Here is a 25,450-nt window from a genome sequence, read left to right on the forward strand (position 1 = left end):
GCAACTACACATTCAAAAATAATGACACACGCGTTAAGCAGCAATCAACTCTGAGACCCTTATTCCTAATAAGGCACCAACCTCTTACCCCTTTATTTCAGATGAGCAACTGGCAGGAGGGGAAAAAAAATCAAGACTAGAGTCTCTGCTTCATCTGACATCACTACGACTGGTATGTGGCAGGAGAAAAGAAAGGTTATATCAATGTTAGGTAAGCACTGACCTCCACACGATGGCCTTGCTGCCACAGGCTTCATTTCTCCCTAAGCAGAAACAGCAAGAGGAATGTCGGCATCACCCACATTTATGAGTCCAGCTGAAGTTTAACCTTCAGTATTGTTTTTGAATACTGGATAATGCCCATGCTGCTTCTGTGCAGCTGTTCTCTTGTCACCGTTTACCTGACACAGTGTAGAGTAAGGCATCCACAGTTGAGAGTAAGGGCTGCTGCCCTTGCAAGGAGAGGAAGACACACTACCTAAAGCCTGAAAATTTATTATTATGACTTTCAGTTCTAAACAGCGTAAAAAACAAAATCACTAAAAAAAAAACATCTTGGGAACGAGCAAGTCCGGACTCCGGGATCATCCTAACTACAAGGGTTTTGCTGTGGGCTGACAGAACTGAAAGAATGGAGTTCAACGGATGATGTATCGTACATAAGGAACCTCGATGTCCTCTCCACTCTCACTGTTGCAGCACAGCTCAAACACAAGGGTCTTTACACGATGGCCCAGTTTTCGCTTTAACACACGGCTCAAAATCTCTGTCATCCTGAAAATCAGGAAAAGTAAGAGTTAAGAGGGAAGAATAAAAGCCAAGGTCGGGGCAGAGGAGGGGAAAAGAACAGGAAGAATGAGAAGCACACTGGGATGCTGAGAATCCTCTATAAGGCTTCCATCCCACCAGCCCAGAGGCTAACTCACGGCTGATCCAAGCATTCCTTGAGCTTGGTGGCTGGCATAAAGAAGGAATAGAGCATGGATACACCCTGGGACAGCATGGTGATCTCCAGCTTGTGCACTGCCTGCAAAGGTTAGGAGAGATGTGTGAGTGGTGACTGTGAGATGGGACAGTGGTCAGTCAAATGTACACTTACGGCGACTTCAAGGAGGACGGAGCCCTACCTTAAAGTAGTCTAGAAACTGCCTGAGGGTCATCTCCTCTCCGCTGGGTTGCAGTCCCTGTACGTCAAAGCGATCCCACAATGTCCACTTCTGATCATAGTACTGGAGGACAAATACACGTGCTAAGGAAGGGGCTAACCCAAGCGCTGTTAACATGTTACAACTGCACTAACCACTGCTCTATTGTCAAACACACCCTTGTAGCATCATCTAACTGTGATCAGGAAGTCTGAATCTTTGTAATGAAAAGGACACACACCCTAAGACCCTGCTTTCTCCCTCCCTCATAGATCCCCATCAAGTATTTTGCCAGCACCCTTCTTGCTCTTTTTCGGTTTTGTCGAAACAGAACCTCGCACTCTAGCAATATCTGGCCTGCCCCACAATCAGGTAGCCTGTGTAGTTGATGAACGGACCAAAGTACCCAAAATTTACCTCAGTGACATAACACCTCATCTCCTGTGAAGGTTAGACATACACACGCGAGCACACTCCCGCTTGCACACGCACACACAGTGCTCATGAACTCATCATCTCCCTGAATGGTAACGTCAACATTTCCTATATTCTTTGTAGGTCCCGCACCTGGTGATAAGTTGGAGCTAGGGGTGCAGAGAAGCTAAAGAAAGGCAGAGCCAAGTTGATGAAACTGTTTTTGTAAGACTCCAGTTGTCGGTGTCCCTGAACCACCTTGTACAGCTCCAGACACACAAGGCCAACTACAGCTGCTGTGGTGGTTGCAATGGCTGGGATGATCTTCCCCGCAATCAGCTTGCTCTGTAAGACAGACAGTGACCAACAGGGATTAGCTACTGTTTAAGAGAAAGCAGGGGGTCTACGGAAGACTCAAAGGAAGGAAAAACAGCTTGGGGCAAGGGTCAATGGCAGGTCACAGACTCCTATTACCTGATGCCGGTCTGCAGGGGAAATGCCGTAGTTTTCAGCCCGGAGGTTGGATGCTGCCACAATGAAATCCATGTGGAAGTTGCTGTCATCATCCTTTTGGGAGTGGAGAAGTAGGACAGTGAATGGCTACTGAGGAGACAAGTGTCTCCTCCAGCCACGTGCAATGAATGCAATGACCACAAGAAGTAACTGTGCTGTGTCCTGCAGGTCTTGTTCAAAGCAAAGTTTTTTGGTTTTTGTTTTTTTTCTTTTTCTTAGAGTGAAATGTAATTGTGGCGTCTCTCTCTAGCTTTTCCTTCTTCAAATCCATTCTAACTATCCTCTTCCCTGCTTGCTCTCTTTAAAAATTATGGCCCCATCTTGGTATGTTTAAAGATAACACCTAAATAGAACCTGCTCAGTCTGTGAGCATTACTTGGATTCCATGATTTCAGGGATGACAACTCGGTACTGAATAAACGCTGGAAAAGAGGGTTTCTCCTACTCTCAGCCTTCCCTCGTTGCCTGCCGTTCTTTGTTTATGAGTGGGGCCCAATAACCGTGCCCTCCCACTCCCCGCTCAGGTATTCAGTGCCTCTAAGGACTCTCTTCAAACACACTCCTATAAGGGAGGCGGGTAGGCTAACTGCAGACCTTCACCTCTCCTTCTGCTCCTCCAAGTCCAGTCCCCGACTATCATCCACAGCTTTGCAGCAGAATACCTGAAGCAGCCTTCTGACCCCCACCTCCTATAGGCCTTCCCCTCCTCATCTCCCTCTCCACATCTAGATCTGAAATCCAGGAGGCCCTCTGGTCTACAGGGAACTATAGGCCTCTCTGGTCCAGGAAACAGGCAGCCTAAATTTAACCAAGTCCTCGTGTCTACCTCAGCTCCTGCAAATCAAAAATTGCAGTCTCAAACCTCGCTCTGTAACAGTCTACTTGTGGCAGCATTCCACACCCACTTCATCTCTATATGTCCTACTGCTCTTCCTCTCCCTACACCCCTAATGGGTTTGTTCTGTCCCCTAATTCCAGCAGGCGTTCCCTGAGAAACCACAGAGCAACCTAGGCAGGGACGTCGGAAAGGGAACTGCAGATCATCACTTCTGCCTCAACTCCTCCAAGTTCAATCCTCTGGTCTCCTCTCGAGCTCTTTAGCAGAGCTAAAGAGCTGTGGTCTCTCCTAACTGTGTGCTCTCGTAACAAGGGCAATGACTATTCAGCTCCTGGTGAAACACTCTGCTTTCCCTCCCTGCAGTAAAGCACAGTTATCACCCCAAGCCCATTCCAATCCTTAAGTCTCAGTTCGCCACACCTTGAAACACATTTTACCTGGAAAACCCAGTCCCACACCTATCAAGACTCCAGAAGATTTTCCTATAGGCCTCACACAGCCTCCACACTCTCCTATAAAATACCAGGGAGAAAGAGAAGCCTATGAACAAAACACCCACCCAGCACAGAGAAGCCTGGGTTTCAGCACCTTGTACACCTAGAATTACAACCCTCCCTATCACAAATGCCTGGAGATTAAAACAAAATCAGTACCATCTGCCTCCATTAAAGCCCACCAACCCCGATACAGCAGGCCCAGCATGTCCACAGCACAAGTAAAAGGTCTTAAAACAGCCTGTTTGAAATGATAAAGGTCCTTAAAGAGGAAATACATCAGACATAAACAAATAAATCTCCTAAAGTAATCTTGGAAGCTGCAAACAGTGGAAGGACACGAATAAAACAGTTCAAGACCTGAGAGCGAAAATACAATCAAAACAGAAAACCCCAACTGATGGAAACCTGGTAATGAAAAATCCAGGAACTTAAACAGAAAATACAGAGGGGACACAGAATACAGGAGGTGGAAGAGAGAATCTCGGGTGGTGAAGATACCATAGAATAAATGAAGCCCACATCAAAGAACATGCTATATCTAAAGAGCTCCTGACACAAAACATCCAGAAAATCCGGGGCACCAAGAAAAGACCACATCTAACAATAGTGGGAATAGAGGAAGGAGAAGAATCCCAGCTCAAAGGCCCAGGATAATTTTCAACAAAATCTCAGAAAAAAATTCCCTACCACAAACAAACAAAGAAACAAATGCCTATCACAGTACAAGAAGCATACAGAACACGAAATAGACTTGAACCAGAAAGAAAGTCCTCTCATCTCCTAATAATCAAAACGCTAAAATATACAGAACAAAGAAAGAATATTAAATGCAGCAAGGGGAAAAGACCAAGTACTAAAGAATGGCTGACTTATTAGACTTATACCTGACTTCTCAAGTCTCCACATGTGTTCGTTCCATGGTGATGGAAGCAGGGACTGTCTCTGTCATGGACTCAGTGGCTGGCTCTTTGATCACCTCCGCCTGAGGGAGAAGCAGCCTTACCAGACCATGGAGGTAGACAACGGAGCCAGTCCTGAGGAGACTTGATAGGCTGGGGTCAGGGGGGAAGGGAAGGAGGACCTCCCCTATCAGTAGACTTGAGGAGGAGCATGGGAAGAGATGAGGAGGAGAAAATGGGACCGGGAGGCAAAGTGGGAGGGGGCTAAAGCTGGGGTACACTGTAATTAATAAAACATTAATTTAATGAATAAATATAATTGAAAACCTTTTTAAAGACCACTATTACCACTTAAATCACATGTTGACCTTCACACACTGACAGTGGGAGACTTCAATACCCCTATCACGCCAATGGACTGGTCATCCAGACAAAACCTAGACAGAGAAACGTTGGAGCTGACTGAAGTTAGAAACCAAACAGACTTAACAGATATCTACAGAACATTTCACCCGAACGCGTAAGAGCATACCTTCTTCTAAGACCCCCAAGGAGCCTTAAAAATTGACCATGTGGCCAGACACAAAGAAGTGTCAACAGGTCCAAGAAAATCAAAACAACACTGCACATATCATTTCTGATCACCGTAGATTAAAGCTAGAGATCAACAACAGAAACAACAGAAACCTTACAAACTCATAAAAACTGAGCAAGGCCCTACTGAATGAAAAACAGGTCAAGGCAGAAATTAGAAACAAAACACTTTCTAGCACTGAAGGAAAATGAATATACAGCATGCCCAAACTTAAGGAACACAAGGAAGGCCATTTGAGCAGGAAAGTTCAGAGCACTAAGAGCCTACATTAGAAAGCAAAACAAAAACAGAAAGAAAACTTAAAGAGACGTCATAGTGGCAACTTAGCAGAACACCTGAAAGCTCTAGAAGAAAACGAAGAGCTCACACCAACGATAAGAAATAATCAAACTCAGGGTTAAAAGAAATCAATGAAACAACAGTTCGTTAATGGGGAAAAATCATTAAAGATTGACCAGATCTTTTATAATTTAATTAAAGGGCAGAAAGAGAATATCCAAATTAACAAAAATCCGCAACAAAAAGAGGGCTATGATTACAGACGCAGAAGAAACCTAAAGAATCATAAGGACAATACTTTAAAAACCAGTACTCCAAAAGCCAGGAGCAGTGCTGTACACCTGTCATCCTCCATTCTGGGAGGCAGAGGCAGGGGGACCTCTGTGGGTTCGAGAGCAGCCTCGTCTACAAAGGGAGTCCAGGACAGCCAGGGCTACACAGAGAAGAAACCCTGTCTCGAAAAATCAAAACACAAACAAACAAACAGACAGACAAACAAAACCCTGTACTCCACCAAACCGGAAAATCAAAAAAAACTGGATAATTTGCTCCTCCATACTTTAGTAACACTTGCCAAAATTAAATAAAAATCAGATAAACAATTTTTAAAGACCTCTACCCTAGAGTGGAATAGAAGCAGCCTTTGAAAGTCTCCCAAACGAACAAAGTCTGGGGCCAGATATTTTAGCACAGGAGTTCACCAGACTTTTTGTTTTGTTTTGTGTTTGTTTTTATTTTTCGAGACAGGGCTTCACTGTGTAGCTTTAGCTGTGCTGGAAATGACTCTGTAGACCAGGCTGGCCTCGAACTCAGAGATCAACCTCCCTCTGCCACCCAAGTGCTGAGAGTAAAAGCATGCTCCACCACCACCACCACGGCTTTCAGAGAAGAGTTAATACCAATCCTCTACAAAAGACAATCAGAACTCTATTGCCCAAGTCCTTTGATGAGATCACAGTTACCCCTGATAATCAAACCACATAAAGACTGGAGGACAAAGAAAGAGAATTACAGACCAATTTCATTTGTGAACATTAATTCAAAGACAGTCAATAAACTGCTTGCAAACCTAATCCAAGAACACTTGGAAAACATCATCCACCATGACCAAGAAGCTTCAACCCAGCGATGCAGGGATGGTTCAATATGTAAAAAACAATAAAAGTGATTCACCATATAAACAAACCAAAATGAGAATATGGGGAGATATGGCTAAAATAATGGTGATGTGAGGGTATGCAGAAACCGAACAAAGTAGAAACTTCCTGAAAGCATTTACAAAAGGGGGTGGGGGCATGCAAGATAGAATGAAATCACCAAATGATGGGAGAGACAAAGTCCCCCCAACTGGCCACCTCTCGTCACAAAAAGAAGCTTCCAGGACTGGGATTGTGTTGCATCTGTCTGAGAAACTGGCCAAAGGGGTCCCAAGGGATCCCCAACTAACCCCAGCTGTTGCCAAGACTACAGGTTGCTCTTTTCAAGCTGACAGCTGAAGAAAAACATCTACACAACTCACTGAACATGGAAATGTCAAACTGGTACCTAGACAGAGCCCTCACCCCTACATTTCACTCTTTGGTACAGGAAGGTTCTCTGCATGCTATCAAAAGAGGAACATAAACATCAAGCCAGTCACAAAGCCTTCATCTACCATAGTGTCCTGCCTGCAACACATACTAGGTTAACACTGACACAAAGACTGGGGGGGTGGGGCAGGGAGGCCAAACGATGACTGACTTGACCTAAGACCCCACCACATGAGATGGAGCCATACCTGACACTGGGTGACTAAGAACCTGACAATAGATACTAAAGAGATGTAGTGAAGAGATCAAATGATACTGGTAAAAGCAAAAACAAAAACATAGTGAAAAATGATTCTTAATGACAGATATTCCACTACATTTATGAATCAATGTTGGTGTCTTATTACACCAACATCCAAAAATCTTCCTTCTTCAGCTGATAGGAACATAGAGACCCACAGCTGGATATTATGCAGAGAGTAAGAGATCTTGGAGCAGCCATCCCTCAATGGGACATCCACATGAAATCCCTCCTCTCTGAGCTCATGAAACCTATGGTAGAGGAGAGAACAGATACCACCAACCTCTTAAAGAAACACACACACACACACACACACACACACACACACACACAGACTTGTATGCACCTCCTAACTCACGATGCGCTGTCTAACCTCTCCCAAACAGGATGTCTGACCTGGAGTGGTGGATTATGCCCAGTGTCACTCCATCAGAGATGAGCTGGAAGAACTTGAGGAAGGGGAAGAATATGATCAACGTAATTTTACATTTGAGAAGTTGTTTTAGTAGAAATAAATAGTCTACTGGTGTTGCCTTTGTTCAGGTCTTGTTTGGGCAGCCACACTGGTGAAATGGAGGGAAGAGGAGCAGAGAGAGGGTAAGAGCAAGAAGGGATGCAGGACAACAACAAAACTAGGCCCTCTAAATCAACTGAGCGAATCTCATATAAACCCTGCACAGGTCCCCTGAGTAAGTATTATGGCTTTCACTTAGTGGGTCTCTGTTTCTTGTGCCTTCCCCTGGGCTCTTTTCCTCTGTCGGTGGTTTGTCTTATCCAGCTCTGAGGTGATAGTTGTTTTATCCTATGTTATTTTGTTGTATTTGTAAAAAAATAAAAAATAAAAAAAAAATTAAAAAAAAATTGATGAATGAGCAAAACCTTTAGGGTCAAGGTTAACAACCAATCTGTCATTTATACCTGCAGGGAACAGGAACATCACTTTTCTCCTGTGGAGTGACAATGGGTATATCAACCATATCAGAGCAGGTCTCCTGTTTAGGAATAGTGGAACAATACCTAGAGGACTGGACAGTCTGTGTGTGCTTTTATTTTGTTAAGAGTTTGGTGGAGAGAGAGAGATAATGCAGACAGTCCTGATGAGACCTGATAGGCGGGTCAGCTGGAAGGACAGGACGACCTGCCTATCAGTGGACTGGGGAAGCAGCATTGGCAGAGAAATGAAAGGAAAGGGTGTTTGGAGGGTGCGAGGGAGGGGGCCACAGCTGGGATACAAACTGAATAAATTGTAATCAATTTAAAAAATGAATTTTTAAAAAGGGTTTGCTGGGACTCTCGCTGTTCTCTCTCTTGAGTGGTGTCTTGTTTTCCTGGTTTTGGAAAGTCTTATTGTTGTACTACATTTCTGTTGTTTTAGAGACAAATCATGGAAGTTGTGGTTGGGAATGATCTAGAAGGACTTGGGGAAGGAGATGAATATAATCAAAGTACATCTAAATGGAAAAAATGTCTATTGGTGTTGCCTTTGCTCAGGTCTTGTTTTGGGAAACTTCACTGTCAATTCTAGGAGACACAATCTCAAAGCAGTAGTGTTTGTTTGTTTGTTTGTTTGTTTGTTGTTTTTAATCAAAGGATATTACATTTTTTAAAACTTGCCTTCCAGTGCAGGACAAGTACTGTAGATGAACATATGAAATACAGACCATTTGGGGTTTGTGGAAATCAAGCCAGGGACTGGGAACCTAGCCAATTCCCAGAATTAGTCAAGTAATGAATCTTAAAAAAGGAGATGTTACCACACCTTTCCTAAACCAGCCTAATTCTTAACGGCATTCAAGCTATTCATTCTTATACTCACAGATCTAACTCTCTCCCTTCATCAAAGCAACTACTCTTTGAAACAGATGGCGACCACTGCAGGCCAACAATGTTTGACCAAAGCCTACTGCTAGGGCTCTGTGCCTACCATGCTAGACGTCCCAAGTAGCCCACCATATACCTTCTCAAAGTCAATGGGGTACATCTTGAATCCACGCAGCTTGTCTGGAGTAGGAAGTGAAATCTTGAGGTTCTCCAGATGGCTGTTATCTGCACAAAGTGAAAGACACCACAATCTCTGGTGAACCCATTGCACTGTCCAAGGTGAAGTCAGGAGTGAGTGGGTGGTGTTCAGGTAAAAGTATTTGAAAAGGAAAGGTATCGTGGAAGATGGAAGAGAAGGAGAGGTGAGAAAACACTTCCCTGCCCAAGGGATACAGGGATGAGGAATACAAACACACAAACACCTGAAGAACCTAAGTGACAAAGATGAACACATCATACAAGCAAGCAGCATGTTCATAATAGATCAAGGGTGGAAGGAAATAAATTAGTTATACGGCAACAAATTAACAGAGAAATATTCACACAGGAGTCTAATAAAGCCGTGACACAGAGAGAAAATTGTAGGAGTACATTAATGCATAGCCATCACACTAAAAAAAAAAAAAATAGATGAGACAGAGAAACACCTGGTATGATTTTGCTTCTCTGTAGTTGTGCTAAGATGGTATAGGGAGTGGTCAAAAAGACTGAAACAAGAAAGTCGACAAATGTCTTCTGAAATGGGGAGGTGGTACAGGATGGTAGGAGCTGTTCGATGGGCATAGGATTTCAGTTTTGAAAGATGAAGATGACGGAGCTGGGAAAAAGTGATTCAGATAACTTCACATAAAGACAGACGTTAGTTAATGGAAAGAAAAGACAGGCAATCCTACAGGGAAGAGAAGCAGAGACTTAAATGAAGGAGGTGAAAGTCTGAAAAGGACATTGTTGGCCAAATACCAGAAGGAGACAACTACTACCTATGGGAAATTGAGTATCAACTGGGGAGATTGGGACAAGACAAGAGACTCTTCAGAGAGGTCAGAAGAGGAGATGGAGCATGACTCCAAGTGGGCTCCAAGTGTGGTGTGCTTCAAGCAAGACACAGAGTGGACACAAACACAGAGAAAAGTGTGAAGTAGATAGCTGGGTGGGAAAAGAGACAACCTCTGTTACAAGACAAAGCAGCAGAAGGAGATGGCAGGGAGCATTCAGGTTTTGTTTGCAGGAAATGAATTCAAGAAGAAACAAGAAGGAGAATTCTGTAAAGTAATTCATATAAAGAAAGAATGAACCATTTACATAAACCCATACTGCAGAGAAAGGAGATACAGAAACTTGTTTTCCAAGCATGCACCCTAAAGTACAGACTCAAAGAAGACAGGCCAGGAAAATCGCAGAAACACAGTGAAAAGCATGGCCAGTGGCAAACACCAGAGGGCAGGGAGGCTTACAGGGAGAGGAAACAGACACATGAACCCTGAGCTAACTGCGGAGCTTTCTCACCAAGTGTGGCACTGATGCTCTGCAGCTCCTGCTCAGAAGCAGGGATCCTGATGCCAGACTTGGGAGAAAACTTGGGGACTGGCAGAGACTGTAGGAGTTTGGCCACAGCAGCACAGTCCTGGGATCCTCCTAGTCCGTATGTCTGGGCAAACAGGTTGGCAGCAGCCATCACATAATCCAGATGCAGGGGCTGAAAAGAAAGGCAGGGCAAAGGGTGAGGGTAGAGACAAACTCCCCACCCACCCACCGACCCACCCACCCACCGACCCAGGACAACTTTTACATTGGTTGTGTCAAAGGTGAGCGGATGTGGACAGCGTTTTGGTCCTGACCAAAAGAGTGCCCCAGAGCTCGTAACCTAGGAGAATGCAAAGGATGAAGAGGATGAGGGAGTAGGACACTCACACCATCCTCAGCTCATGAATCCCAGGCCCACCATTCTTGGAAATTCATGATGATCCCAACACACAACAAGACAAAACTTACCACTTTATATGAGGTACAAAACCGAAGGAATACTAAGAAATGCAAACTGATCCTTTCTAAACTCCCAAAAGACATTACCATACCTATTTCACAGACGATGTTCATCAAGACATTACCCATGATGTGACCCAGTGCCAACCACAGTTGGGAACTGGGACCAGAGATTGCTGTATGTGCTTAACTAGAGAACTTTCTCACCTCTGACCACGGCCCTCATGTGACATCAGATGTGACTCAGCCCACAAGTACAGGAAGAAAGGAAACTAAACCCCTTGCTTGTCACACAGGGAGAAGGAAAACACAAGTGCTTGCCCAAAGTACTGGCCTAAACCCTGCCTTGGGGTGCCCATGGCAGTTAAGCTGCCTGGAAGAAGCCATGGATAGTCATATATTGGACAGTAAGCATCCAATTTCCTGGAAATGTATTCAGCCCAATACACCCAGGGGGTAGAGAATACCTGGTCTGGAGGGAAGTTATGCAGCAACTGCTGGATGTTGTCAGAATACTGGGTGTGCCAGTGCCGGTAGGCCCAAGTCACACAGTCGGCCCAAGTACGTGGCCTCTGCAGGACCAGGCTGCGCTGTACAGCCTCCAGGACTTCCACAGGCTGGGTGCCTGCTAGCTGCAATGTTCGCTTCATGAATGTGGGGTCCCTGCCCAATGCAAACAGCTGGATTACATCAGGGGCCTAAAAGTAAGGTTTCTGGACTAGCCTATTTCTCCATGGAAAAGGCGACCCTGACCACCTCCCAGCACCTCCACCAGCACCAGGCTCAATCGACCATCTAACTCATCTCCTCTGCCTGAGTTGAGCAGATAGCATACCTTTGTTGGTTGGCAAGACAGTGTCTGGGACTTACGTGATATATTGGTTAACGTTTTCTGCTGACTGCTTGAAGAGCCCTTCAAACTCATTGCGAGCCCACTACAGACAGAGCACACAAATGTCATGTGCTTGTCAGCAATGCCCAACAAAATAGCGTTCTAGACACATTAGTGACTACTAGTTAGTAGAGCTTGCTCTGGGTGAAGACAGCATTCAACCTCTTGAATGAGGGGACCCACCTTCTCCAGAGCTTTCAACACCAATCTTAACACCTGTGGCCATTCTTTGCAGCCACTTATGTTATGTGTGAGACACTAGAAAGTTCATGGCAATACAGGTGTGATATGCTGGGATTTAAGAGAGATAGACAAAAAAAAAAAAAAAAAAGAACAACAACAACAACAACTCACATTAGAAGAAGAATGATCCACAAGCAGTTATTAGGTTTGGGCAGAACAGTACCCATGACTCAACAGACACTGTCTACTCACTAAGGTTTCTGAGAGCTAGGACAAATTGCTGAAATGGCCTGAGACATCTATGTAGACACTGCACATACAGGTTCTGAATTCTAACTCTCACACACAATCCCCTGCTTTTATGACCCACTGCAGAAGAATAAACACCACTGCACACATCTGAATTTTAACTCTGTGATGTAACGATAGCATGAGCAGGCATCAAAGTTAGTGAATGAGTACATACCATACCACATGACTGACTACAATGGCAACCGCATACCCAACACTAAGCACTTTACCAAAGCTTATTGATAAGTGCTTTAATCACCCCCTGAGGTAGATATTACTTCAATGCACATTATCTCTGATAGGGATGCACATTTTTGCAGATAAGCAATCTGAGGATCTGGGAGGGAGCCTGCAAAGTACCTGAACACTGTCTAAACAAGTTTTCTGATTCTCTGTCTGCTGTGAAGACCCAGGGAACCATTCCATAACCTCTAGCAAGAAAACGGACATGGTTCCCTCAGCATTGGGTTTCTTCCGAACAGGGACAACCAGTCTCTTTGGGTGCTTTGGGGCCCGCAGTGCTGTCTGGGACGGTTGAGCCGTGTGCACAGGCAGGCATGGCTACACAACTCTACCGTACTCACCTAAAAACAAAAAAGTCATGAAATTTGCAGGCAAATAGATGAAACCAGGAGAGATCATCCTGAGTGAGGTAACCCAGAAACAGAAAGACAGGCATGGTCAACACTCACTAATAAGTGGATTCAGCCATGTAATATAGGACAACCATCTACAGACCTAAAGAACCCAAACACCAAGAAGGACCCTAGGGAGGATGCTTAAATCGCGTTCAGAATGCCAAACAGGATAGACACCAGTGGAAGAAAGGAAACAGGATGGGAGTCTACAATAGAGGGTCCTCTGAAAGAATCCACTCAATGGAGGAATGAAGCAGATGCCAATTTTGGGCAGAACAGAGGGTGTCTTAGAGAGAAAGAGAGGTAGGATTACAGGGACATGGGGGGTGGTGGGAATGGACAGGAGCACCACACAGAGACCTAAAAACTCAAAGATCTGAGCCCAGGGGTTCCTGCAGAGACTAATGCACCAGCAGGGGACCATTCATGGAGAGGGCCTAGACCCCCTGCTCAGATGTGGCCAACTGACAGCTCAGTCTCCCTGTGGATCCCTGAGTGAGTGGAGCAGGGACTGCCCCTATCATGAACTCAGTCGAATGCTCTCTGATTACTTGCCCCTGGTGATGTAGCCTTGTCAGGCCACAGAGGAAGAGGATCCAAGCAGTCCTGATGAGACTTTACAGGGTATGGACAGGGGGCAATAGTGGAGAACTCCCCCTTTCAGTGGACTAGGGGAAGAGGGGAAGAGCGAGGGAGGGTTAGACTTGGGGGGACTGAATAGGGGGCTTCCACTGGGATACATAATGGATAAACTGTGAAGAAAAATATAAAAATTAAAAGAAATAGGACATGATAATGCAGCTGGACCTTTCCACAGCCTACTCCTTCCTGATCGCCAACTCCTTAGCACAGCCTCAGTGGTACTACACTGAGCCTATGACCAAACAGAAACAAAAACATCCTCTCAGCCCTGGGCTCTGGGTTTGGTTTCCACTGGACAGCATTCACTCTGTCCAGCCAGATGGCTCACAAGATTATGTACTTGACTACACAGGCAGAAGCAACACTGACTAACCAGCTGTTTAACAGACTTTGGGTAAGCGTTAAACAAACCAAAAATGCACTCACTATCAAAGGTAATTTTTCTAAATTACCTGCAGAGTCAACATTAGCTGGTTTGTGTAGCAGAAAGCATTGTTTATACAGGCCGTTCTCACTCTTCAGATCATGTCCAATGACCTTCCTGTACCTCTTTCAAAAATGAAAAGCTTAAGGTTCTTTAATTTTTGAACTTGAGATAGTTTTTTCACACAATATATTTTTATTGTATTTTTGACTTCTGCCAAGGCCTCCGAGACTCCCTCCCTGCCTAACCCATGTGGTATCTCTCAAGAAAACACAATAAAAGTAAAAACCCAGAGAAGTAAAGGGACAGAAACCCATTTGCAAGAGAAGAAATACCAAAACAGAAGCGAGCAAGAAAAACAAGAAGGCCATGTGGCCACCTACTCCTAGGCATGGGGCCTACCCTGAAATGTGCTTGATAGACCCAGTAACAGTCCATTGTAGACAACGATTTTTCCCTTTCTGAGCAGGTTTCACTCTTCCTGCTCAGAGGCAGGACAATGTATGGACTTCTTCTTTGTGCTGGGATTTTGCTTGGTTTGAACTTGTGCAATCTTGCGAGTGCTGTCAACAGAGGTGGAGGACACCAAAGGAACACCTGCTAGATATACATCACCTATGGGCTAATACAGGTAAGTAAGACCTCAGAGACTGTGACAGCACACCCAGGATGTGCAAAAAGGTAGAGTTCTTTTTAAATGAAAGGATTCACTGACAGGTTCTCTGGCAGTAGGTATACAGCCACAGGATGTATTCCAGACACAGAAACACACAGGAAACTGTAATCTGCAGCACGAGACAGAAAAAGGCGGAATGACTTAACCCTTCCAAGCCTCCCATTTCTCCCAAAGATGTTCACCTGCAGGGTGTGCTCAATGGCATTGGGGAAGTTCTTCAGTGTGCAGATAGGGATATATTTCTCAGGTGGGTCCTGGCTAGAGCTGTAAGATTCTGTCAAGAAGGGAACAACCACCTGCACGTTGCCCTTGGTGCCCAGTGTGCCTGATTCCAGCAGAGGCTTACGGTAGTACACACAACGGCAGTCCATGTACAAACCTTCGGCGAGATGGGGAGAAATGGAAGATAAGCAGCAAGAATGTTTGGATACGGTAGGACCACAGGCCAGCCTGGTCTACAGAGTGAGTTACAGGACAGCCCAGGCTACACAGAGAAACTCAGTCTCAAAACCCCAAGACAAGGCAGCAACACAAGCAACACACACACACACACACACACACACACACTACCCTGCTCTTGTCCTCATAAAGCTGCAAACTTACGGGCATCCACATTGTCCAGGGCATTGGCCACACCATCAATGTTTTGGAAGAAGTCATCATCATACACGTGTTCTGTCTCAGGGCCTACTCGATTCTGGTGGCTGAACACCGTGATGTGTGGGTTTATGTTTCGCACTGCTGCAGCAGCAGTCTCAGACTTTAACTTCTGGGTGAGAATATGGAAAAAGGAGCTGATTCCCATATACCCACAAAACAAAATGTCACAGAGATATCCTGAGATTTATCTCCAGAAGGGCAAAAGAAGGCTCAAGGTGAACCAGGCTCCAATCGTGTCAGCCCCAAGGGATACTTCAAAGGAGATTACGGACCACAGGATGCTCTTTTATGACAGCTATATTCTCAGATCTCTATGGCTTAAGGATTATAAAGGAAGTTTGGGACCACAGAATATTTTGAGTCTTGTGAAATAGGTATTTCCTTAGCTTGTACATTCTCTGAGTCTCTCTCTCCCCCTCTCTCTGGGTGTGTGTTTACACTTGAATGCAAGTGTCCTCAAGTCAGAAGGTGAGTAGAAAGAAAAACTGAAACAAGACACGAGGTCAGAATGAGCTAATAGCTACTGTATTTTCAGTTAATGGCATCAGGAGTAACCCAAATAGAAACACAGACAGAGTGAGTTATGTTCTACTTCTCCAACAGCTCCTCTGGTTCCACTTTCACTTGTGGCCTCCTCCACTTGGACTCTCTAATCTTTAAATACCACACAGCCCAATATCATCTTTCCTCAGGCTACTGCAAACCTGGCGCGGTCAACTGTTTGCTTTCATACCCTGTTTCATCACGGAAATGCCAATTTCCCTACGAGAAAATTCTTCCTAAGCACTGAACACCAGCACCCCCGGTATTTCCAAAAGCTAACTTCTCTGTTTCTACTTCTCTTACACACGTCTGGCATCCTAACATTAACCATACGCCACATATTCATAAGACATATTCATATTCATAGGACAGTCTCCAAAAGAGCCTCTTGGGATTTAGGTCATATGAACCACAACTTCCCATGTTAGAATTTTAAGCAGAATATTTAAAAGCACTAATAAGCATTTATCGTGAAAACACTTCCAGCATAGAATTCCTGAGGAGTCACAGCATATTCAGATTTTTCTAAGTATGTTTCAGGTGATGTCCTCTCTTCTGACACCTATTGTTTGTTGGTTTCTTTGGTCGGTTGGTTTTGGAGACAGGTCTCTCTCTGTGTAGCCCTGACTGTCCTGGAATTCACTCTGTTACAGCGGGCCAGTGTCTGCCTCCCGAGTGCTGGCATTAAAGGCGTGTACACCGCCACACCACACCTGAAAATACAGCTATATTTTTATATCCATGGCACTCCTACATCTGTTTTTAGGTGCAGCTTTAAAAAAGTTTATGAAGGAGAGCGGGGAAAACAGAGTATTCTCTTGAAGTGTTTTATTTTGTTTTAAAGATTCTGTTTTAGTTTTTGTTTAGTGCATGTTAACCATGACAGGCTATCTTTTGCTTCTTGTATTTGCTGTGCAGCCCAGGCTTGTCCTAATTTCTGGCTTCAGCCTCCCACTTATGGCAGTCTTTGCTAGAGACTGCAAAAGCTGCAATAGCTAACTCTGATTTGATTTTTTGTTGTTGTTGTTGTTGTTGTTATTTTTGTTTGTTTGTTTTAGTTACCACAGACTAGTCATCTGGAAAACAGCTTCACTGAACTAACAAAGGCTCCCAGAAAGTATGGAAGAAACTTGTCCTTTCCACTGGCAGAACGAGCTGGGTGAGGGAAGACAAACAGTATTCAATACCACTTAAGTAATCTCTGAGTCGTGTAGACTCAGTGTTACAGAGAGAGGAGATCAAAATGCACTCAGGAAGTTTCTCCCTTGTTCCAAACCTTCCCATCACAGAGGGCCACGAACATTCCTTACCTCAGTTTTCTAAATCAAGAGTCTAGAATGCTTAGTGTGAAATGAAGCCAAGGAAAGGTGGACTATGAGCAAGTCGAGGTCGTACTGACCTGTACGGAATCCACAATCATGCCTCTATTAACCCACTTCTCACAATGTCACATCTGCCTTGAAGAAACATCCAAGCTTGGGTGGAGAGGGAAAACCAGGCAAAGGAAGGAATAGGACAGGAAATAACATCAACTGAACTCGTTCCAGAATGACTGAAATACAGGAAGGAAGTAAAGAAAAGGGCAGAAACTAAAGAAAGCAGAAACGTGTAAACCACTTGGATCAGAATCAAAGAGATGAGAGAAAGACATGCCATCCCATCCCATCCCATCCCATCCCATCCCACTCACGGTGACATCCCAGGGACGGAAGAGAAACTGACGGTTCAGGTTTGACTTCTCAATGGTGTCCATATCTGTAACTGTGATTTCTCCATCCTCTCCACAGCCAAGGCCAATCATGGCAAAGTTCTTGAGCAGCTCACAACCGATGGCACCTGCACCCACCTAAAAGTTGGTAAACAGTCTGATCTGAGTGAATAATGGTGGCACACGGTAAGCCACTCCTTATTCCCATAAGAAAACAACAAGAGAACACAAGACTGTGCAGTACCAAACGTTCAAGGCACAGGGCTGGAAAACTCCTCTGCGTGACTGAGGGAGGAGGAGGAGGAAACACAGAATCATGTAGCCTTTCCTTGACCAACCAAAACACAGAAGAGGTGATGTGATCAGGACATGAAAACCAAAAGATCCCTCCCCAAAAAGGATCAGGGTGAGAGAGATGCTGGAGAGGGTGGAGGGAAGCCATTAGTGTCAACTACCAGGAAGTACTTCTGCTTGCCAAGCTTCTCTTGTAGGTCTGATCCAAACACAGCCACTTGCCCATCGTAACGGTTCTGACGCTGGATTTATGTGGATGAATAGAGACTGGTTACAGAGAGCCTTCCCTCAAGAGGTTCCCAAAGTTTCCCTTTGTTCCCAACAACCTACCGGCACGCACTTTTCTTCCATGAAGGCCACTCTGTGCTCTGGGAGACATTCAAGGGCATCAAAGTACAGCCACTGCCTAATGGGCATAAACTTTCCAGAACAAGCCTGGGGAAGGAGTGCTGTCAGTAGCCAAACTGGAAGTGACAGGGACTGAAAGGCAGTCATGGAATCGGATGCACACAGCAGTCCATACCCTTTCCCACTCATGCTAACCTTCATGACCTCCTGGGCAGCCAAGCCACCAATGAAGGCATTCATGGGTGCCAGATCCCCAGCAGCTACATAAGACAACTTCCGGATGAGGTCTATGTCCAGGCAATCCTGCTGAACTGCTGGCAAAGCTTGAGCATTCACAGCTTGTGCTAAGGTCACCACTTCTGCAGCATCCTCCTGGTCGGACCCAGAGAGAATCCATCATGCCCTACTGGAGGTAAAACAGGCACAGGGAATAGACAAATCTGGGGTTCCTGGCTGGCTTCCCACTCACTTACCTCATTATGGGGTCGAGGCGGCCTGCTGTGTTGAGTACAGAACTGATGCAGGGCCTGGAAGCCAATGTGCAGCTGAGCAGGGCGACAACACTTAGCAAAATCTGTTACCACAAAATCTGGCTCTGCCAAGGAGGCAAGTAGGGGTTTCTGTAGACGATGGAGCATTGACACCAGATGTGAACAACCTACAAATCTCCAAAGCACTCCTTCATGCACCCATGGCCCCTCCCCAACTACTCACAAAACTGATCTTCCGAGATACTTTCACTTGACTGACAATGCCTCCACGGATGTACTCAGAGAAGCTGGTGGTATCACAGATACTAAAGGTATAGGGACCTGAAAGATGAAAAAGATGGAGAGGACTGCCAGCCCATGCAGTGCCCATCTGCTGTCCTAAGACCAAGTACAAAAACCAAGCCTAAGACACAGCAGCCTTTTTTTTATTTTATTTTATTATTTTTATTTTTTTATTTATTTCAAGCATGCTGTACTCAAGACATGGAAAAGAAAACAAAACACTCCCAAAGTCACAGGAGTATACAAGTCTTATCCCAGCACTTCAGAAGTCACCTCAAGGGGATTCAGAGTACAAAAACAGCCAGTTCAAAGTGTGCACATAGCAGGCAGAATACAACAAACTCACTAATACCATGAAAGGAAAGTACCACCAAGTCTGGCTTCTGTTTCAAGTTCTGTCCAAGATTTAGTTCAGTGGTTGAGAGTGCTTCCTGCTCCACAAAGACAGGAGTTTGGTTAATTTCCAGCACCTACCCCATACAGCTCACAACTGTCTGTAGCTCTCACTGCAGGGCATCCCGGAACACATACACACACAAATTCAAAACAAGAGAAAAAAAAATCTACTTGTCCCTCTCCCAAGCTTTATGTACTACCTCTGTAAAGACACAAGCCACAGGGCCTAACTTTTCTTACAGGGGTTCTGGGGGATCAAACTCTCCAGAACACTTACACAAACCAAGAACTTTACCAACTATACCAATGTTCACCATAGTGAGAACTGCTATACCAATGTTCTCTACGCTAGACTATGTTTCAATGTTAGTTAGGGAATAACAAGAAAAAAAAAATGTGTTCATGTTCAAAAACAAGGAATTTTTCTTCCGTTATTTCTTGATTTGGAGACAAGGGTTCACATAGCCCAAGATGGCCTATTGCTCTATAACTAAGGCTGACCTTCAACTCCTAATCCTTCTGAATCCACCTCCTCAGTGCCAGAATTACGTCAGGTGCATGACGTCATCCACAGTGGTACAGAGTTTCCCTTTCTTATGAATCATTTCTATGAGCAGGGACCCTGGGGTGGAGGGCTACATACAAAACAACTTTTAAGAGTCTTCACAGTCCTTTCCATCACTGCTCAGTTTCCGCCATGAAGAAAGGCTTCCTATAAGCATCACCTCGAGTACTCAGAATCACACTCATCCAGGTCTGGACAATACAAAGGAGTTGAGGCCCAAGGTTAAGAAGATTAATCCAGAATAAAGTTCAGCATGCCAGTACAACTGGAGCCAACATCAAAGATGTAAGACTCACAAGTATCTTGCATCTATCAAACAGTATCAAACACCATGCGTCTCTTGACGGTGGTTGTTGACACACCTCACTTCATTTAGGTTTCCCCAAGTTTCTTAACCTATTCCCTCTACAGAAGCTTTATTAGTCTCACAAGTCTTTGCTGGGATGCACTGAATGTGGCTAACTGCATACACAAATTTCTGTACTATAGATTCTTAACATCACGACCATACAAGCCTTCAGAAACTTTCTCAGTGAAGCAGGTTCGATGACTGAGATGTGAGCCCTCAGGACTCCTCTGCCCCTGACGCCCACTGAAGCTGCAGTGGTCACCTGTGTGCCATCCGGACTGCACAACGTGGCTATTCTAAATTCAGACTCGGCACCAACACTTAGAGAGGCAATGCTCTTGCAAACTGAGCAGTCTTTCCAGAACCCAGCTTACTGATCTTACCTCACAGAAAGGACGTAGTCGCCTAGTCCTTTCATAGCTTAAAGAGAAAATTAAGCTGTCTAAACTACAACCAATAGAGGGAAAAGTCAAGAGGGAATAAACCAACAGCCAAAAGGGAATAAACCCACAGTCACTGGGCTGTTTAACAATAAGCAATGCACTTCACACACACAGGCACACACACACAGGCACGCATACTCCCCCCCACACACACACAGAATGAGAGATGATGCAGTGGGGATGGAGAGACACAAGTTAAAAGGCTCTGTTTCATCAGGGCATGGTGGCTCATGGCTTTACTCCCAGCACTCAGGAGGCAGAGGCAAGTGGACTCTTCTGAGACCACTTTTACAAGTTGCAGAGTGACCTCTTGGCTCCTCAGACAGCCAATATCACAGAGCCATTCTTCCCTTTATTCTTTGCTATCACTTCTCACCCTCCTTCCCCAGGCTTGCCGTACCCAGAACTTTGATCTCTATGGGACCAATGCCATTCAGTTCACTCATGCCCTGAACTTCTGTGAAAGAGACAAAGTCGCCACTCTCAAATCCGTGCCGTGATTCCTCCAAACAGGTGACAAGCCCTGGATTTTCCTGGTTGAGGAAAGAAAAAAGAGTTAGCTTTAAGCCTAGCACAGTGTGGCATGCTTACAGTAGTACCACCACCGTGGAAGCTGAGGCAGAACCCCAACCTGAATTCAAAGCTAGTCTTAAGTACGTTCCTGAGAACATCTCAAAGGCAGACGCAAAAACCAGCACGACCCACAAACAAACAAAAACACAAAAAACACCAAGGATTTACAGTCAAGCACAGGTTGCCAGCAGGTAAGGGCAACTACTAGTTAGAGGTGCTTGATTTACCTCGGGGATAGGCTGCTCACCTAATTAGTGGGCAGATCCCACATTCAACAGTCAGACAGAGGTAGGGGAAGAAAAAAAAAGGGGAGGGGAGACAGGAAAATAAGAAAAAAAATGAGGGAGTAAGAAAGGAAAAGAAAACATCAAGAACACAGAAAGATGAGAAAGGAAGGAGTGCAGGCTGCAGAAAGAACGGGGAGAAGCAGAGAACAAGAAAAGGAGAGGAAAGAGGAAGAACAACTGCTGTCTACCTCTGACTGAGATCCTATGCAGCTGGCCTCCTTACCTTGGTGATCATTGCAACCATGGCGCTGAGTGGCTGTTCCCCATTTGAATCAGTGAGAATCATTTCCTCTCCAAAGTCACAGAACAGTTGTCTAGGGAGGGAGGCGACAGGCGTGGTGCTTTGGACCAAGCACAGGGCCTTCCAGCACTTTAAGGTACTGGAACAGATCCTACACCCCTCAGACCACTCAAGAGAAATAAAAAAGCATTTCAAATCTGGTTGGTGGAGGAGAACATGAAGGTTTGGGGGACTCTTCGCCTAGCTGGCAGAAGTTAGACAACAAAGAGGCAAGCACTCACCCCACCAGGCCCCGAGTGTCTGCTACCACCAGCTTGATTCCATGGCTATGGCAGAATTCACCCACCTGCAGCTGATATTCCAAAGGAGCACTGGTAAGAACCACCACCTGTAAAGACCAAGAGGCTCACGCTCTTACAAGGGCTCGGGAATTATGTATGCAGGTGCTGTGCTTCAGATGTCACTGTAACACAGCCCCCTTCTACAAAAGAATCTGCCCCTCTGGGGAGCTCTAAGTGCCACCTACCCCACCTCATTTTCCAGGACAAAAAACCAGTCATACTGCCACAGCCGAAATGACAGCAAAGATGAAAGAATAAGGCAGGAGGCAGGAGGGTACCTGAAAACCAGTAAGGAAGCTCCCATTTAAGGGTCCAGTGTAGGCGTGCACAGGCACGTAACTGTTGAGTTCGGCAAGGCGCGGCTGGGATATCTCAGCTCGGTTTTTGCCAATATCTTCTTCACGCAGGTAGAACTATAAAGTCGGTGTGGAAAGATAGGACTGAAACATATGCAGTGCACATGCTGGCGCCTAGGCAAGGAGAAACAAAAAGAGATACCTGGGAAGACAGATCAGCCCACTGGGCAGTACCCTGGTCATGGAGAGTGACAGCCTTAACCCCACCAAGGATGATATTTTTGGCAATTTCCACACCCAGGCCCTGCAGGCCTGATATCAGCACACTGGAAGCCTGGAGATGCTTCATCGCCTCATGACCTAGCACATACCTGTCAACAAAGAACTCTAGGTTACAGTTTGGCCCACTCTGTGCCTCCTCCCAATCTCCACTTCCCATCCTGGACACCACTCACAGCTGACGAGAGTAAAGGCTTTCATCTATGTCCATTTCCTTGTTTTTCGACATTGCCTGAAGACGAGCACAGAGTTCCAGCGGAGATAAAATGGTAATGGAACTTAAGATATATGAAAAGACAGTGGTGCTTTACCACTCCCTCCTCTTGTTTCCATCTTGACAGGAGCCACATACTCACCTTGGTTGGCCCTGGGGGTATTTCACACAAAGTAGAATAGGCAGGAGACCAATTAGAATCCAGCTTAGAGTCTGGCCCAGACACTCTTGTGACTCCCGGACATCTGAAGAAACAGGAAACATATCACAGCTGAGGTACATGTGTGGCAGGGACTTTCTGCTGGTATCCCTTCATAGAGGTTGACACCAGCACTGCTATCTTAAGAGATACCGTAGGCCAAACGGCCAGCATCTAAGCAGTAGATATTCTGACAGTTCACATTCCAAAAAATCCAGTGCTTAGACACTGGTTACACCTGAATTCTGCCTGGGCTTCTCCAAACAATAAAACTGAATCCCACTTTTGAGAGTAGAGGTCAGTTAGCGGCCCCAGGAAAGTTCATGAGGCCAATGCACACTTTCAAGGGAACGTTAAGAATTTCTAAGGCTCTGGCACAATTTTTTTGTAATAGGTTGGCTCTAAATGCCCACAGTTTCTATTTTGTGTCTTTAATCTTTAGTAGTTTTATCAGGAAGGTACTAAGGGTAACCTGAAGAGGGTGCTGAGACCTTTAAAACTGGAGGCTATTCCACAAAAAGTACATGCACCACATTTCTTCAATACAATGTGCAGTTCTAAGGCCGGGTGATCACGAGAGACAAATAAGATAGTAAAAGCCAGATGCTGGGTCTAATTGTGCACTTACATAAAACATCTGCTCTGAGGACTCTCTCCAGAGTCACATGTAGACTCTAGCTCTCTAAATAGGAATCCAAGGTGCAAAAGGAATCTTACTGAAACTGTTAGGCTGGATCTGTTAGGTAGGAGACTTGGACAGTGATTCAAGCCCACCTGATTCCCTTCTCCTTTCTAGAGCTTCCAGGGGAATCCAGGAATTGTTTCTGAAGGAAAAAAATTGAGCAACTCCTAGGGCAACTGAGTGCCAAACGGACTGTGCAGGCATCTGACCTCTTTCAGAATGCAGGAACACAACGCAGAGTTCCGGACTTTTGGGTTTATTTCCACCCGAATTAAATTAACTTTACCACTTAAGGTAAATGAGGCTGGAATGTCACAACCAGTTCTTCTCAGGTGACCAAACACATTTCTGGCCTTTAGAGGAGCATCTGATACCGGTGCACTAGATACCCAAAACAACAAGGCACATTTTATAAAATACTAAGTCTTGTGCAGGATGAAGTTGTGAAAGTGAAGCCTAAGACTGTTTGAAAGACTGTGTTTTAGTTTGACTATCCGAGGCCCCAGATTCTATGTACGGGCAAAAAGCTGAAAAAGAAAAGGAAGGAAGGGATGGAGGGAGGGAGGGAGGGAGGGAGGGACGGACGGACGGACGGACGGAGGGATGGACGGAGGGAGGCACAGAGGGAAGGAAGGAAGGAAGGAAGGAAGGAAGGAAGGAAGGAAGAAAGAGAGAGAGAAGAAAGAAAAAAGAAAAAAAAGGACAGGACCACCTCCAGTCGACTAATACCAGGATAAGGAAATGAAACTGTGCTATACAAATGGCTCTGCTTCCCTACTTTCTAATTAGCTCCAAAGGCGAAAGCTCGACTGTCTGTGCCCAGGTCCGCCCAAGGGCTCCCGAGGCCTCTACGACCGACCGAGGTACAGACTGTTACCAATGCTGGCGCCTGACTGCGGTCCCTGCCACTCTCTTAGTCCTTCCTCTTCCCGGAGACTCGGCTCCAAACCGTTGCTGCCTCCACTTTGAGGTCCCCGGCCAGCAGCGGGTTGAGGAGCACCTTCCACACAACGGGCACGTCCTTCTCCTGGGCCAGGAAACAAGATGGTGCCTGCCCAGCCGGAAGAGAGAAACGTGGTCCACGCCCAGTCACGAATCATTTATGACGTAGTCAGATGCCAGAAATGAATATGCAAGAGGAAGGCGGAGTGAATGCCGTCCGGTTTCCAAGCCTGAGCTCTCTGAGACAATGCAGCAACAAACAGAAAGGGTGAATGCTCCTCCTGGAAGCGTCACATGAAATTAAAGGGAAATCTGCTGGAAAATGCTTACAGTGCAGGAAGGCAAGAGAACATTACAGCTGAACAGAACATAGAACATGCCTTGAAGGTTTAAGCTCTTCGTCGTCGTCACTTGTCAGTGCTGTGGGATTTTCCACTACTCCCCAGTAATAATACGTTATACCGCATAAGAGACCGCGTTTCCTCATCTTTTGAACAGAAAACAGCTATGGGCGTCAGAATGGCTTCTTAAATATGACTTGCACCTTTAAAAGAGAAGCTGAGAAGATGTAAGCCTGCCACGATGCGAGGGGAGACTATTGACTGGTACACTGAAGACACAAAATGAAAAACAAACTATTGGTGTGTTATTGCACAGTGAAATCCTGAACACGTAATTAAAAGTGAGAGATAGCTCCGTGGTTAAGAGCACTGTCTGCTCTTCCAGGCAGGGGTCCTGAGCTCACAGCCATCTATTA

General features: G+C 45.4%; 1 protein-coding gene across 1 annotated transcript; it reads right to left on the reverse strand.

The window, feature by feature from the left end:
- Window positions 1–638: 638 nt before the first annotated feature.
- On the reverse strand, window positions 639–23,090 carry LOC132651916 (ubiquitin-like modifier-activating enzyme 1 Y). Its single transcript, XM_060376870.1, has 25 exons — window positions 23,013–23,090; window positions 22,833–22,888; window positions 22,580–22,748; window positions 22,360–22,494; window positions 22,022–22,128; window positions 21,723–21,813; window positions 21,040–21,172; window positions 18,828–18,925; window positions 18,587–18,733; window positions 18,309–18,485; window positions 18,096–18,200; window positions 17,927–18,007; window positions 17,454–17,609; window positions 15,164–15,329; window positions 14,743–14,939; window positions 11,685–11,749; window positions 11,282–11,477; window positions 10,621–10,695; window positions 10,338–10,527; window positions 8,968–9,056; window positions 2,034–2,126; window positions 1,713–1,904; window positions 1,128–1,229; window positions 927–1,027; window positions 639–774 (listed from the first exon to the last, which is right to left on the reverse strand). Exons 2-25 carry the CDS (start codon window positions 22,883–22,885, stop codon window positions 639–641), a joined length of 3,054 nt encoding a protein of 1,017 aa, XP_060232853.1. The 5' UTR covers window positions 22,886–22,888; window positions 23,013–23,090.
- Between the last annotated feature and the right edge of the window lie 2,360 nt (window positions 23,091–25,450).

Source organism: Meriones unguiculatus (assembly GCF_030254825.1).
Source record: "Meriones unguiculatus strain TT.TT164.6M chromosome Y unlocalized genomic scaffold, Bangor_MerUng_6.1 ChrY_unordered_Scaffold_35, whole genome shotgun sequence".
NCBI classification, from domain to species: Eukaryota; Metazoa; Chordata; class Mammalia; order Rodentia; family Muridae; genus Meriones; species Meriones unguiculatus.

Coding starts and splice junctions, on each gene's coding strand:
- LOC132651916 (XM_060376870.1), bottom strand. CDS start 22,885: ATGTCGAAAAACAAGGAAATGGACATAGATGAAAGCCTTTACTCTCGT. Junction 21,173..21,722: donor TGGTTGCAATGATCACCAAG/GTAAGGAGGCCA, acceptor TTCCTCAACCAG/GAAAATCCAGGGCTTGTCAC. Junction 10,696..11,281: donor ATAACTTCCCTCCAGACCAG/GTATTCTCTACC, acceptor GCATTCTCCTAG/GTTACGAGCTCTGGGGCACT.